The 16663-nt window shown below is 53.5% G+C and overlaps 1 protein-coding gene across 2 annotated transcripts in view; it reads right to left on the reverse strand.

The window, feature by feature from the left end:
* SCARB2 (scavenger receptor class B member 2) overlaps nt 1-16663 on the reverse strand; it is a 1272731-nt gene that overhangs the window by 499814 nt on the left and 756254 nt on the right. For both annotated transcript variants that reach the window (XM_069626318.1, XM_069626317.1), the window contains one exon: nt 8025-8116. In XM_069626318.1, coding sequence (XP_069482419.1) covers nt 8025-8116 — 92 coding nt within the window. The remainder of the gene's footprint in view (nt 1-8024; nt 8117-16663) is intronic.

Raw genomic sequence — 16663 nt, forward strand, 5'->3', positions numbered from 1 at the left:
GAGATCTGCAGGAATTGCCAGAAAACAAAAACTTCAGCTGCATTTGTTTCTTCATACGAAGGTACTGTGCCAACCCGATTGAGAGAACGCCACTCTTGTGGTGAAAGTTTGTGAAACTTTCCCAACTTGCAGGCCTAGTCAGCTTGTGACCCAACAAATGATTCTTTTTCGCCTAAACTACTTCTGAGAACTTTTGCAAAGACTTTACCGTTTCATACCAGAACTGCTCTTTCCTTTCAAGAACACTAGCCCATTGACTTTGGCCTAGGCCTATTGACTTGAATTGAACTCTTTTGCTGAACTGAAACTATTTGCACTGTCTAACAAGTATATATGGTCTATTCTACTTACCTTCTGCCTTTTGCTCACCTCTAAGTAACTGAACTGCCATTTGGCTCCTATTTCAGGGGAGCTCAAATTGTCTAAAAAGCTTAGAGCTTTGTATTGTAGTGTATTGGTGCATAATATTAAGTTGCCTACTTCTAATGAAATGTTTTCTAAATGATTGTGTAAATAAATTAATAAGTGTTTTACCAAGAAACCTTGAGTATAAGTGTCTAACTGAACCACTGTGATTGAAGACCTCTGTGTAACCTCCTGTACTGCTCACATTCACTCTTGAGATAAGCCTGGCTGCTCAGCTCGCTACCAAAAACTGTGTGGTACAGACTTATACCAAAGGTTGGTTTGGCTTACACCTGTAGTCCTAATTGTGTGTGCTGGTCCCAGAGGGTACTGCATGCAATTCTGCCTAACAGCCGGATCACGGGTTGAGCAGTAAGGAACAAGTTACTTACCTGTAACTGTTGTTCTCCAGCATGGGTCTGGCATGGATTCACATGCTCATGAATATTCCCCGTCGTCAGGCTGGGAATCCTCGGTAAAGAAATAACCAGTATCAGTTTCGTTTCTGATCTGTCTTTCGTAGTAATAACCAATCACTGGTCTCTGCGTCATACTGACCACAGCAAATGACTGCCCTCTACCTAAGCACCGCCTCTGGCAGCCATCTTCAGATTTGGAAGCACGTGAAGTGGCAGTATGACCAAGTGAAGAGCCGCCGGGGTAGGCGGGAGGGTTCGCATGTGAATCCATGCCAGACCCATGCTGGAGAACAACAGTTACAGGTAAGTAACTTGTTCCTTCTCCAGCATGGGGTCTGGCATGGATTCACATGCTCATGAATAAAGAATACATAGCAGTACACACATGCACAACCACGGGAGGTGGCAAAGGCTCAACATTAAGCATCACATCAACTCAACATTAAGCATCTTACCTCCTCACCAGGCTCACCTCAGGCGAACAGGTTGCGCAGCACTGCTTGGCCGACCCTGGACTCCTCCCTGGAATCCCGGTCGACGCAGTAGAATTTCGTGAAGGTGTGCGTCGACCTCCACGTAGCAGCCCTGCATATGTCCAGCAGGGGCACACCAGATAGGAACGCCGTGGTAGCTGCGATCGCTCTGGTGGAATGGGCTCTCGGACGGCCAGGCAGCGGTCGGTTTGCCAACCGGTGACAGTACATGATACAGCCGGAGAGCCATCTGGAGATGGAAGCCTTCCCCTGATTGACAGGTCCAAAGTTCACAAAGAGTTGTGACGTCTTCCGAAAACCCTTCGTGCGGTCCACGTAGAACTTCAGCGCTCTAGCTACATCCAGCGAGTGCAAAGTCCTCTCAGCCGGCGACGAAGGCGACGGGAAGAACACAGGTAACACCAAGGGTTCGTTGAGATGGAAGTCCGACGGTACCTTGGGCATGAAGGAGGGGTGTGTCCTGAGCACTACCCTCGTGTCGTGGAAAGTCAAGTACAGGGCCTTGCAGGAAAGGGCCTGGATCTCTCCCACTCGTCGTGCGGAGGTGATGGCCACAAGAAGAGCTGTTTTCCACGATAGAAACTTCAACGGGGCCGAGTGCAGAGGCTCGAACGGAGGTCCCATGAGCTTGGTCAGCACCACGTTGAGCTCCCACGCCGGGGCCGGAGCCTTCACCGGCGGGAACGATCTGAATAGTCCCTTCATGAACTCTTTCACCAGACGATGAGACCACAAGGACGTCCGCCCCGTGGTTCTGGTGTATCGGGAGATCGCAGCAAGATGAATCTTGATGGACGCGTGTGCCAAACCAGCTTTGGCCAGCGTCAGCAGGTACGGCAGTACTTGGGGAGCCGTAATCCGTAGAGGGTTAATCTTCTGTGCGTGGCACCAGACAGAGAACCTCTTCCATTTGTGTCCGTAGCATTTAAGAGTCGAGGACGCCCTGGCCTTTGCAAGAACCTCTCTGCAATCGGCCGGTATGTCGTATCCTCCAAACTCTAGCGCTGCAGGAGCCAGGCCTGCAAGTTCAGCGACTTCGGGTCGTGGTGGAGGATGGCGCCTCCTTCCCTGGAGAGAAGATCTGCGTCCGCCGGCAGCTTGATCGGCGGGGACGCTGACAAGTCCAGAAGGTCCGGGAACCATATCTGCCTCGGCCACGCAGGTGCGACGAGGATCATCCTGCACCGTGACCTCTTGAGCTGGTTGACGAGCCGGATTAGCAGAGGCAAGGGAGGGAACGCGTAGAGGAACAGGCCCTCCCAGGGGAACGAGAAAGCATCGCCCATGCTCCTCGTCTGGGGAAACCTGCTGGCGAACCTCCGGCACTTGGTGTTCGTCGCCGTCGCGAACAGGTCGATCTGGGGTGTGCCCCACCGTCGGAAGAGGCGATCCACCAGATCCTGCCGTAGTTCCCACTCGTGGCACGAGCGCAGCTCCCTGCTGAGTGAGTCGGCGATGGTGTTTTTTCTCCCTGCCAGATGAAACGGCACCAGAAAAATCCCTTGGGCGACGGCCCAATGCCACAGGTCCTGCGCCTCCTTGGACAGCGCTGGGGACCTGGTTCCGCCCTGTTTCCTGATGTAAAACATGGTGGTGGTGTTGTCGGTGAAGATCCTCGCCACCTTGCCCTTGAGGGACGGAAGGAAGGCCCTGAGGGCCCAAAACACTGCACGGAGCTCCAGGACGTTGATATGCAGGGACTTCTCCGTCGGGAGCCAGAGTCCCCTCGCGTGCAGATTTTCGGTGTGCGCTCCCCACCCTTCCAGGGAGGCATCCGTGGTCACAGTCTCCTGGTGGGCTGGGGTCTGGAAGTCCATGCCCGCCGTCAGATGCGCGCGGGTGCCCCACCACCGTATCGCTCGTCGGAAACTCTCGTCGAGCTTGATCCTTTCTTCGAAGCTGCCCGTCGTCTGGATCCAGCGCGCATCCAGGAATTCTTGCAACGGGCGCATCCGGAGCCTGCACATGGGAATGAGGTAGATGCAGGAAGACATCATCCCGAGGAGGGACTTGATGGATCTCACTTTGGCCGCGTCGGCCACCAACATCCGTTGCACCTTGCCCAAGATGGTCCTGGTCCTCTCCTCCGACGGGGAGGCCAGAAGGGACACTGTGTCGAGCCTCGCTCCCAGAAACAGTGCGACTTGCGCGGGCACCAGGTGGGATTTGGCATAGTTCACGGAGAATCCCAGGTCCGTGAGGAGTTGGACGGTCCTTGCCGTGTGGACCACGGCGAGCTCCTTCATCTTGGCGCGGATGAGCCAGTCGTCCAGGTAGGGGTAGACGTGAATCCCCTCGCGGCGCAGCTGCGCCGCCACCGGTGCGAGGCACTTGGTGAATACCCTGGGTGCCGACCGTAGTCCGAAGGGAAGGGCTTTGAACTGGTAATGACGCCCTTGGACCACGAACCTGAGGAATTTTCGGTGCCCCTTTAGGACTGGAATGTGGAAGTAGGCATCCTCCAAATCCAACGACGATAGGAAGTCTCCTTCCTCCAGTTGACCCAGGACGTGCTGTAGGGTGACCATCCGGAACTTCTGCACCTTGACGAACTTGTTCAGCCGTCGCAGGTCTAGGATGGGGCGCCATCCTCCCGTCTTCTTCTTCACGAGGAATTATCGCGAGTAGACTCCGGAGCCCCGAAGCCTCTTTGGGACGAGTTCGATGGCGCCCTTTCTGAGCATCGCCTTTACCTCCAGGAGAAGTTGAGGGACATGAAGTTCTTTCCTGGCCACGGGGGGGACGCGCGGGCACCTTCTTTGAAACTCGAGCGCGTGGCCCCGGGCCAGGGCGTCCAGCACCCAACGGTCGGTGGAGATGGACTCCCACACGCTGACGAAGCCCGCCAGCCGGCCTCCCACCGGGGTGCTTCGGTGGGGGCCCGACCCCACGGCCGGTTCAATCCTGCTTGGACGCGGCCTTGCCGCCTGGACCTCCTTGGCGACGACGGCGGGGTCCGCTAGACTTGCCTCGTCCTCTGTAGGCCTCTTGCGACGACGAGCGGGCCGCTTGACGGTAGGAAGCGAAACCGCCGCCGGAACCTTTGGAGGCGCCCTTGCCTCCGCCGCTCCGAAAGGGCGTCCGTCGTTGCTGCAGGACTCCAAGGGCCCGGGCCGTCTCAGTATCCGCCTTGATGGCCTGAAGGGAATCGTCCACCGTCTTCCCAAACAGGTTGTTCCCGTCGAAGGGCATGTCCAGGACTCTGGTCTGGACGTCCTGCCGAAAGTCCGTAGCTCTGCGCCATCCACGACGTCGAAGGCAAACGCCGTTGCCCAGCTGGCGGAACCCAGCGTCGGCGATGTCCGTCGCCACGGTGATGGCGTGGTCCGAAGCCACTTCACCTTCCTGGAGGATCTCAAGGGCCTCCGCCCTCTTGTCGTCCGGCAGAAAATCCAGCAGGGGAGCCATCTTGTACCAGAGCTCCCTGTCGTAGCGGGCCACGATAGCCAAGGCGTTGGCCGCTTTAATCGTCGTCGCTGCCGACGAGATGACTCTACGTCCCATAGCATCCAATTTCTTTCCCTCGCCGTCCGGCGGGGAAGTCGATGTGGAGGCCGCACCCCCCCCCCCGCTTTCTTCCTGGCTGCCGCGGAGACGACGGAGTCCGGGGTAGGCTGCGCCCGGAGGCATAGGGGGGCCGTGTCCGGGACCCGGTACTTTTTCTCGTACCGGTCTCTTCTAGCTGGCGTCGTGGAAGGGTTCTTGAGGAGGGAAAGGCCCTCATCCCAAATGTCGTCCAACAGAGGCACTGCGAGGACCGTCTTCCTCTTGGCCTCGCGCCGCTGATAAAGGAAGCCTTCCTTTTTCTTCTCCTCAGGGCAGAGTTGGAAAAGCTCGGAAGCCCTGGAGATCATGGAGTGGAAAGATCCGATCTCGTCGGGCGGAGAAGCCCTGGTGGGAGGCGACGACGGAAAATCCTCGTCGTATGCCTCGTCGTCCGTACCCGTCGCTGCCGTGTCAGTCCCCGTATCATCCCCTCGGGTGGACGGGGAGGAGGGCTGGACGGGGCGCGACGGTTGAAAAGGAGGTGGAGGATGGATCCTTCTTTTCTTGGTAGGGGGAACACCAGAAGGTCCCGGTTCTGGATCCCCCGACGGGAGAGGTTCCTCCGTCGGTAACGGTAGCCTCGTCCTTATCTCAGTGCATAAGGACTGTATGGCCAACAAAATGGCCGCCGAGTTGTCTCGCGGCGCTGGCAGAGGGGAATCCGACGGGCGAGCAGGGGCTCCATCGGTATCCTCGACGATGTCGTCGTCGTCACCTGCGTCGGGGCCCATTCCGACGGGCTGGCCTTGTTCCACGCCTAGGCCGTGGCTTAAGACCTCGATCAGCTCCTCTTCTGAGGTTGAGGCCGAATCTACAACGACGCCCTGCCCCCCCTTCTTCTTCCCCACGGAGGGTTTCACGGGGGTCCTATCGATGGGCACAAAAGAAGACTCCCTCCGAGGAGGCAGGGAGATTCTGGGCCCTGAGGTCGCCACCACTGGTGCAGCCTCCACAGGCTGGGCCAGGGCCGCCGCGACCGTTTCGATAGAGGGCTTGGTCGGATGGATCAAGGCCTTCACCACCTTAGGTGCGCTCACCGCCTTATCCTTGAGGGAGGGGGCACTGCCACGCTCCTCCTCTGCCTTAGAGCTCGACCGGGGCCTTTCTAGGAGCTTCGCCGGGTGCTCGGCCTTCCTCTTACCCGACCCAGAGCGTTGGCTCGTGGTTGATGGTGCCGGGGAGGGTGCGCCCTGCCTGGCGCCCGTAGAGCCCGACCGTTCGGCGCTCCCGGTGCCAGCGGACTCGCGGTGCTTGGCCTTATGTTGGGCCCCCGTCGCCGGGGCGCCCTCAAAGGTCTTAGAAGACCGCTCGGATTTCTTCTTCTTCTCGCCAGACGGGCTCTTACCCTCCAGCCAGTTGGCGAGACGTTGATGACGGTCCTTCATGGTCCGTTCCGACATGTTGCCGCAAAACGCACAGTCCTTCTCCACGTGCGTTTTGTCCTCATGAAGGCAGTAAAGGCAGAAAGAGTGTTCGTCCTCCTTAAAGACGTTCTGCAGCTGGCATCCAGGGCAGACCCTGAACAGCTTTCCGGGCGTCGAGCTTCCCTTCTCCTGGGCCATCTCCGAGACCGGGCCTGAGAAGCTTCTGGAGTCCTCCGAAGTGTAGCTCGACGAAATCTTCACCCTTGAGGGGCACAGACGAATCCGACACGGGTCCCCGTTGATCGGATGTAGGATCGGTGGAGCTTGAGGCTCTTTTGACCGAAGAATCGAAGTTTTTGTGAAAAAGCGCGAAAAAATAGCACTAACGCTCGAGAGCAATAGCACGAGGATCCCAACACATGAACGTGCGGTAAAAATCTGAAGATGGCTGCCAGAGGCGGTGCTTAGGTAGAGGGCAGTCATTGGCTGTGGTCAGTATGACGCAGAGACCAGTGATTGGTTATTACTACGAAAGACAGATCAGAAACGAAACTGATACTGGTTTTTTCTTTACCGAGGATTCCCAGCCTGACGACGGGGAATATTCATGAGCATGTGAATCCATGCCAGCCCCCATGCTGGAGAAATGTAATTCCCCATTCCCCATTGGGTCCTTTGGACCCAATGGGGAGTTTTTGGTGCAATTACCGCCAGCGGTATTACCGTGTGGTAATTGCGCCAAAAATCAGCAATTTTCCAGCGTGTTTACCCCCAGCTCACAGCTGGGGGTAAACATGCCATACTCGTGTATGGGCGGAACCTTAAATGTGGTGGTAATAGCTTTATTGCCGCATTTAAGGGCTACCGCTCAACTCGTGATGAGCCCACCCTCTCCTACCCTCTCCTAACCCCCACGCTACTCAACTGTTGTGTATTCTTTATATAGGGCAGATGGGTTAGACTGGGCAATTGTGTGAATAGCGTCAAATGTGAAAAGCATACACACATTTTCATGGATTGGACATTTTCTGTGTATACTCCAAACCCACCAGGTAATTGAGTTTGTGGAGCTCTCTGAGCTTACAAGATGTTTATCTGCCATTTTGAAAATATTGTGACAGATAGTCCGGCCAAGACAGTCTTTGCAAAGGGTTGTCGGGCTCTCACTGGGAACTGGCTTCTCAGATTCTCCCTTTAACCTGACACGCCCAAGCAGACAGGTAGGAGTGCGTCTGCAACATTCAGCTCATGTGTTGTCATCAAACCCTACTCTATTAAACAAACACACTTGGTTGTAAGGGACAGTCAGGTTGTGGACAGCACACTGGACTATGTATCTTTTATAATGTTAATGCATCGTATAGAATGAACAAGGAAAATTGGGGTTTCACAGCCAGGACACCCTCCAGCACACAAAGCTGTTGCTTGGGATGAGGGAATCCTTTGTACACTGACTCTGAGGCCTGCATCACAGAGCGGGTTGTGGTCCTTGCCCCCCCAAGATCACCTATCCCAATCCTCCAACGACCGGCATGTGACTTTGGCACCTGTAGTAGCTAATATATGGTTTTGTCTCTCAGGAGAATTGATGTTGATAAAATAAAACCGGTAAATGGATGTATTAACTAGGGTGAGTTATAAGAGAGGCAATACTGCAAAAGAAAGCAAAGTTTAAGGCACAGTAGGACATGTGGTGCACGAAAATGCTCAAAGCGAACATACCTGGAGTGTTTGGCTGCTGTAAAATCCTGTGTCTATACTTAGGACACATCTGTATGTAAGACAGGTGTACTTACTCTAGTCCTCTCCATTTGACAATCCTTGAAACATCCTTGTAGTTATCAACTCCACTCAAGAAGACATATTCACCGTCGTTTGTTGCATTCATCTGAAAGGAAAGAAAAACCATTCAGATAAGTGCTTATTTGAAAAATCTCCTGCTTTTTGCTGTTTTTATTCCTCATTACAGAATGAGTGATAGTGGTCAACCCGACATTAGGAGGCGTTCCTGAGTAGGACTATTACCACCTCCTAGTATACCGGTGGTATGGGACAAAGGATCCCTCTGGCAGGAGTCTCTCACGGGTACAGCAAGTGAAAGTGGAGCCTGCCTCCTGCCATGACAGTTTTGCAGGCTAAATTGGCATTCTGATGGGGGCTTTGCAAGGAGGAAATCACCTAATTGAAGACCAGATTCTAGCTGGTGGGGTACCCCGAGTTCTTGTTGAGATGGGCAGTGTGTGGTGGGGGGGTCATGTGACCCCCGCCTCACTGAGAAGGTGGCAACAAAAATCCCCTCGCCTCTGGATGGTACTTCATATGGCCCTTCTATCCAAGCTGAGATATTTCTACCCAGCTGCCCTTTGGAATGCTGCGTGGAAATGGTTCGGTGGTCAAAACGGGCCACTCACCCCCTTTCACCTCCTGCTCTGGCAGAGTGGGATGACTTCATGCACTTTACTGTCTAGTAGGAAGAATTACTTCCGGCCAAGGCAGACAGTAATTCTTCTGTAATAAGGGCCATAATCTCTCTAAACTTGACATTGAAATACAAAAAATAAATATTGCAGCACCATCACCTTACCAATCAGTGCAAGTCTGCCATTCCAAACACACATATGAATTGCATTACTCACAGTAATAGCATTTCTGATGATTGTATCTGCTTAGATTCACATGCTGTGCATATGGTCCGACATCCAGTGGTAACCGCGGAGTATTGCATCTTGGCTTTCGGGGACCGAAAGGGGACGTCGGCATAGGCATGTCTGTAACACTATCCCTATCGTGACGTGTGTAGTACCCAAAATCCCTCACGCACCGAGGTCCCTCCGATTGTATTTTTTCTGCCATGAGGGAGCCCAAGGCTAAGTGAGTGGTTAGTACATAAAGAGAGAAAGTAGTAAGACGTCTATGTTCCTTCTACCCCGAGCGGGGAGGTAGGGAGGGCGCATGTGAATCCAAGCAGATACAATCATCAGAAATGCTATTACGGTGAGTAATGCATGTCTTCTGATGCTTGTTAATCTGCTTAGAATCGCATGCTGTGCATAGACTAGCGAGCAGTACCCGGAGTTGGAGGTGGGTTGTGAGAAGGAACAGTAGAGAAAAGATGTCTTAGTACTGCTTGTCCCACCTGAGAATCAGACCTAGAATGAGTGTCTAGGCAGTAGTGTTTTGTAAAGGTGTGTACAGAACTCCAGGTTGCCGCTTTGCAAATGGACTGAAGAGGAATTTTTGCAATGAATGCTATGGATGCCCCCGTGCCTCGAGTAGAGTGTGCTCTAGGCTTGAAGGGCAGTTCTCTCTTAGCAAGAGTGTAACATAGTGTGATGCACTTTTATTTTTTTTTAAACCTTTATTTTTGTTGGCAAAGGCATATAGCATTCACATACATCAGAGCAACAAAGAAAATAAAATTCTTGGTACATGTGTAGACGGTTGCAGAAGCATATAAAAAAACATTGAGACAGCAAAAGTTAGTTAACGAGACATCATGGAGCAACAAGTTCTACAGCATTTGTCGGAGAGGGTTGGGAGGATTTGTTCACAGTGGAGGTATCTTCTAAACTATGTAGGTAGCTGTTGAAAGCGGACCATATATTTTTTGGGCGGGAGGGAGCTGGGAGCATACCAAGGAACTCCTCTTCGCAATTTCGGGACCATGTAAGTAAGTTTAGCCATTTCTGGAATAGGGGGGGTGGAGCTCTTCCAATTCTGTAAAATACATTTCTTCGCTACCACACAGCTTACATCAAGGAACTTAGCCATACTTTTAGCCCCATCAGTCTGCCACACCCAAACAGGACACCCAACGGGTCAGGGTCAACCACAGATTCAGAAATTTCAGATAGTGTTTCCAGAATCTTGCCCCAGAATGCAGCCAGCCCCGGGCAGTCCCAGAACATATGAAGATGGCCAGCGCCCTCCGTGCCGCAGCGAGGGCAGAGCCGCGGGTCTGAGCACGCAAACCGAGAGATCCTGCGCAGGGTATAATACAGCCTGTTCAGAAGCTTATACTGTATGGTCCTATAGCGAGAATTTAGGGAAACCCTGTTGGTATGAGAGCACATCTTCCCCCACAGATGGTCAGTGAGTTCTGACTCAAGCTCAGTCGCCCAGTCATCCAGCACAGAACTGAAATATCCGCCCCCAGGCCCGTATAGTGGTTCGGACTGGGTCAATAGGCGAGTCTGGTTCGTACTGCCGATGTAAAATTAAAGACATTATGTTGGTGCCTGCTGCCGCCAGAGTCTCAAGCTTGACGTGGGGGCGGGGGCCCAGTATACCAGTAGGAAGCAAATTGTGCCTGTGCTGCGATCCAGTATTGCAGTATGTCAGGGGCGGTAAAACCCTCTCTATCGTAAGGGAGTGTCATGTCAGACCACTTTTTACGCACAGCCCCAGAGTGCCACAGGAATTGAGCGCACAGTTTGTGTAGATTTGTAAAGTATCTCTTACCGGGCCAGATGGGCACGTTACTAAACACGTACAGCAGGTTGGGTAGTAATATCTTCACCAGAGAGAGAGTCTCCAGCCTAGTGACCATTTTGGCTTCGGCTTGCTCCGCCGCGGCCAGGAAGTTGTCTGCCAGCAATGTATCTTTGGACAGGGACACCTGGACTCCAAGATACTTGATCCCGTCCGGGGACCCAGCGGAGCGGGTATTCAGTGGCGGGCTGCGATGTGGAGCTGGTGAGGGGGAAGATCTCAGATTTGGTATAAATTACAGTAAACCCAGAATGTGTGCCTATACGGGTGATATCGCGTAAGATTGGGTCAAGATGGACATCAGGGTCTCTTATAAAAAATAGCACGTCATCCGCATAAAGCAAATTGATTTCAGGGGTGTCTATCAGCCGAATCCCCTTACGTGAGTGTCGCTCCCTGATATGGTCCGCCATCGGCTCAATTGCAAGGGCGAATAGAATCGGGGAGAACGGGCAACCCTGTCGGGTGCCTCTGAAGAGAGGGAATAGGGCCGACGTCTGGGAGTTAACTCGGACGCTGGCCACTGGGGAGGTGTACAATAGCTTAATATATGCAATCATGTTAGGCCCTATGCCCATTGTTTCCAGTACTAGCCACATATATTTCGAGGACACCATATAAAATGCCTTCTGGGCATCCAGTGTGACCGCGACTGCACTTGCACCCTGGTCAATTCGCGACATGACATTAGGCAACCTTCTAATGTTATGGGATGTGGATCTCCCAGGCACGAAGCCTGACTAGTCATCGTGGACCATATATGACATGACCGGGAGGAAGCGATTGGCAATTACCTTGGCATAGATTTTAGTGTCCAAATTCATAAGAGAGAGGGGCCTGCACGATCCTCACTCATCGGTGGGCTTGCCGGGTTTGAGCAGGACCGTTATGACAGCTTCACGTAGTGTTGGGGGGAGGGATCCTAGCTGGAGTGACTCGTTCCATACCTCAAGTAATTTGGGGGCTAGTATAGCCACATGTTCCTGGTAGAATTCTGCTGTCAGACCGTCAGGGCCCGGCGCCTTCCCTTTAGGGAGCTTGGATATGGCCTCGACAATTTCCTCCAGTAGAATGGGGGAGTCTAGTTGGTCTCTGGTTGCAGCAGAGATATAGGTTGTGGTTATCTGCTCGAGGAGGGCTCGCACAGGAGGTTGGGAATATAGTTCCGAGTAGAAGTCCATGAAGACTTCCAGGATCTGCTGGTCGGACCACCAAACTGTGCCCAGGCTATCCTTAACACAAGTGATCTGAGCTTGGCCCCTCTCCCTTAGCCAGGGCGGCCAGTGTTTTGCCAGGTCTATCCCCTTCCCCATATCGCCGCGCAGCTTGTGGACGACTGAAGTATTGTACTTCCCTAATGGCCTGTTCGTTAAAGAATTGGAGTTCTTTGCTAATATGGGAAAGAGTAGCTGGGTCGACAGACGTTGGGTGCGCCCTTTCTAGTTCACAGTTTGGCTTCAGAGCGGTCAAGTGCCGTCCTTATGGTCTTAAGGACTCCCACCTCCCTGGATATGGACATTCCTCTGATGAAAGCTTTGGAGGCATCCCATCGGATTCCCAAGGAGGTGGACTGGGGTGTATGGAGCTCAAAGTAGGATTGGATGTCGGCTAGGATGTCTGCCACCTTGAAGATGATATCCTGTAGGGTGGATGACTTGAATCACCATGTGCTAATGGTAGGGGCTGATGCTCCCAATTCTAGGGACAGTAAGATTGGTGAATGATCCGACAGGGTGCGCGCCAGAATTTGTGACTCCACCACTCTCCCCAGCATCGTGCTTGATAGAAGGAACATGTAAATTCTGGACGAGCTGTCATGTACCGAGGAATAGTAAGCGTACTCGCGTGTTTGAGGATGCAATGCTTGCCATGCGTCTTGAATATCAAGTGTTGAGCTGTGCGCCAGAAGTCTCTGTGCCGCTCCGGATAGTGGTCTGGGAGCAGTGCCTGATCTGTCCAGTGTAATGTCTAATATGAAATTCATGCCCCCCCCAGATGATCTGTACCCCAACATAGCCAAGTAATATCGATACCACCTGGTCAATAAAGTCAGGGGAGTCCACTTTGGGGCCATAGGTATTCACTAATAAGTATTCTCTATTGGCTATCGCACAGTGCAATATGATGTATCTTCCCTCCGGGTCAATATAGCTCTTGTGAAGCGAAAACTTGAGTGACTTGTGAATCATTGTCGCCACCCCCCTGGCCCAAGTCGAATATGAGGTGGAGTATCTGTGGGGGCCCCATGACGGTGCCACGCGTTTAGTCAAAGGGCCAGTGGAATGCGTTTCCTGTAATAGTAATATTTTGCAGCCATGACTGTTAGCGTAGGACATAATCCTACGGGCCTTGGTGTAGTTACTTAGGCCCCGGATGTTCCAGGACATCACTGTCATAGGCATTTTACAAGATTAGGGAACATCCCAACACAGTCGCTGTAGCTTACATGTAGGGTGGAATACGCCCCTATGTGGGCGCCCAAATGTCATGTGGTCTGCCATTCTGCCTCTGCCTTTTTCAATAACATTTCCCGGGTCTCCAACTCTACCTCCCCCCACCCTCACTGCCCACCCCCAACTTGCAGTGTATAACCCCCCACCCCAGTTGCTGGCGACTCCAATTGACCCGACTCCTACTGGTACATAGAAGTCAGAGGGCAAGATCCAACGGGGATATGACCTTTTCAGGGCCCAACAGGGGCCAACAAGTAGCAATTTCCAACAAAACATAAACATTGCCTTTGCAGTGAGATGTGCTGTTGCCGTGCGGTCAGCGATATAAACATTGTGTAAGACAGCGTGCGCTGTCAGAGAGGTTTCTGCGGTAACCGGATCCCATGTCCGGCCCCTTACAGCCAGAAGTTTGTTAATGGCAGGATGGTGCTGAAGAAATATTTAGGGCACATGGCCAGCTCCATGTCCAGGAAGGAGAAAGAGGATCAGAGTCCATAGTGCAGTGGCCGAGCTGTAGCCCAGGTATCTGTGGTAGGGGCCAAATTAGCTGAATTTGCAGTACAACATTGCCATCGTCACATTCAGAATGAAGGAGAACTGGATAGGTTTGGCCTCATGGGGCTAGGTCGGGAGCCATGCTCACTGAGTGAGGAATACACCCTTGCCCTCGACACCTTGCACATCAAGGGTCAGCAGGTGGTATGAGGCTCCTCGCGTCGGATGGCTCATAGACAGTTGCCAGTGGCGTGATCGCCTCCTGGGTTATCAAGTGGGATTTGCGACTCAATGAATTTCACTGCTTCGTCTGGGATCGTGAAGAAATATAATTAGCCATTGTGGGTAAGTTTGAGTCACGCCGGGAACAGTATGGCATATGGCACATTGCGCTCCCTAAGCATTTTCTTGACGCCGAGGAATTGATGCCTCTCCTGCTGTACTGCTATCGAGAAGTCCGGAAAGATTCTAATGGTGTGGGCTTCAAGGTGTAGGTCTCCCTTCTCACGTGACAGGCGGAGGATGAGGTCCCTGACCCAATAATGAAGAATTTTGGCGATGATGGGCCTGGGGATATCGCCTGGATTAGGTCGTGGGGATAGAGCCAGGTGAGCCCGCTCTATGGTGAAATATGGTGAGAGGGCCGGGTTACCCAGCAGGTCTTTGAGTAGTTTTTCTACCGCATCTCCATCCGCCCTTTGAGAGCATTCTCGGGAACCCCAATAATGCACAGGTTGTTTTTTTAGCCAGAGGGCCTCATTCCGAGTACGGCGCTAACCAATGGCGCTATTAACGCCTTGGTTGACGCCGTACCCGGACCGGCAGCACCTTGGTGGATGGCGGAATTACCGCCCCATTCCAAGGTTGGCGGGGCGGTAATTCCCCAATCCCCATTTACCCTTCCCCATTCCCATTCTTGCCCCATAGGGCATAATGGGAGTGGGGAAGGCGTCAATTACGCCACCGTAAATTACGGTGGCGTAATTAACATCAAGGTCCCTTAGTGCCATGGTTTTTAACACCTGCTAAAAGCAGGTGTTAAAACCACCATGGCGCTAAGGGAACTCGGAGTATGGCGGTAAGGGATTACCGCCACCGCTCTCGTTAGCGGTGGCCGCTATCCCTTACCGCCATACTCGGAATGGGGCCCATTGACTCCATCAATGTAGTGAGGTCTGGGGCGACATTCCCAGAATGCGGTTCCGGCTCAGGCTCCTCCTGTAGAGATGACATGTGGCCCGCCTCAGCCCTCGGGACAGCCTTAGCAAATTTTTCCATAGTTCCCCCCCTTGGCGGCACCCTTGGATCGGCTCGACATGGTCAAGGAAGCCCAGGTGTGGTAGGGCCCGTAGAGGCAGCAGATGGTGGTGCGGAGTGTACTGGCCTCAGAGGAAATGAAGGCTATCAGGCAGTGTCTCAGTGGCGGCAGGACACACAGGCCACGATGAAAGCCGTCAGCAGTAATGTAAGTGCAGCCAAATGTGCGGCACGGAACTCCCAGGGGAGCCCGAACCAGCTGTAGAATGATAGGCGCTGCCAGAAGGTGGAAGGTGCAGCACAAGAAGTAGTGTAGAGTCCCCCTCAGAATGCAGGCCGTGTAGATGGGACCGCAGAGTCAGGCAGAAATCATAGCTGACAGCACCAAAGAACTTCAGGAGGGGGCATGGGGCTACTCACCCCTCACATGCACATGCCAGATAATGAGAAGTCATGCATGGGCGGCGATGCGCCACTTGTACCAATGTCTCTTAGGGCCAGTGTGCAAGTGGTCTTGAGGGCAGGACAGCCTGCAAATGTTTACTTTGAAGTCTGTAGTTCAGGATGTATAGAAGCACAAGGGAGATCTGTACTGGCCCGGGGGGGGGTGGAGGGGGGCAACGGTGATGATGCAGGATGGTGACTGGGCCAGCAGGACTGGCAGTGCCCCCAGACATCCGCAGTCACGGGCAGCAACCGGAGGCCACACTCCGTTCACCTCCCCCCGCTCCTCACCTGACTCGTAGCGGGACGGCGCAAGCAGCAAGGATGTCACTCCTGGGGGAATCCGGGCTCCAGCCTGCGAGTGGTGCGTCGCTGCCATCACACGGGGGGCTCCCAGTGCAGGGGAGGCAAGCCGCGCCCCGGTGCAGGCCCCCGCTGCATCCCGGTCTGCGCGGCCGTCCGTGCCACGCAGGACCCCCGCGGCTGGGTGAGCGGAGACGCCGCAGCGAGGCCAGGCCCCCACACGGTAGCGGGTGTTCCAGGAGGAGGGAGTCCGGGGGCGCCTCCTCGGTGGCCCAGCACCGGAGCAGGAGAGAGAGGAGCTGGGCAAGCCGGAAGTCAGGCAGGCACCAGGGACAGGGCGCCCACCCGGCCCACTGCCGCCAAAGATGTCACAGCCGGGCCCCCAGTCGTCGGATCGGGCCCAAACTCGCTAGATGCAGGTCCAATATTGTAGAAAGCTTCTCAGCAAAAGAATGGCAGTATTAGGTGCGGCAGTCCGCAGATGTAGCCGGATCATCACCACAGCCGCACAGAGCTGATAATCTAAGCAGCCATTTTGGGCTGCTCAACAGCGCCACCTAGTGTGATGAATTTGACAATCCACCTTGAGATAGCTGACTTAGAGACAGGATCCCCTTCTCTACCAGCTGCCACTGAAACAAAGAATTGTTTAGTCTTCCTGAGTGGTTTAGTTCTTTGCAGATAAAACATGACTGCCCTGCGCACGTCTAGTGTGTGAAGGCTTCTTTCGGCCATGTTGGTAGGGTTCTGGAAGAAAGTGGGTAGTTCGATTGACTGGTTCACATGGAACTTTGAGATAAATGTAGGCGCAAACCTGGAATGTGTGCGCAGAACTACCTTATCTTTGTGGACTGTCACAAAGGGGTCTAAAACAGAAAGAGCCTGTAGTTCGCTAACCCGTCTGATAGAAGTGATAGCCACTAGGAAGGCTGTCTTATAAGTCAGGTCTTTCAGACTTGCTTTATGCATAGGCTCGAAAGGAGCTCCCATGA

Source organism: Ambystoma mexicanum, chromosome 6p, assembly GCF_040938575.1.
Source record: "Ambystoma mexicanum isolate Mex_15411 chromosome 6p, UKY_AmexF1_1, whole genome shotgun sequence".
NCBI lineage: Eukaryota > Metazoa > Chordata > Amphibia > Caudata > Ambystomatidae > Ambystoma > Ambystoma mexicanum.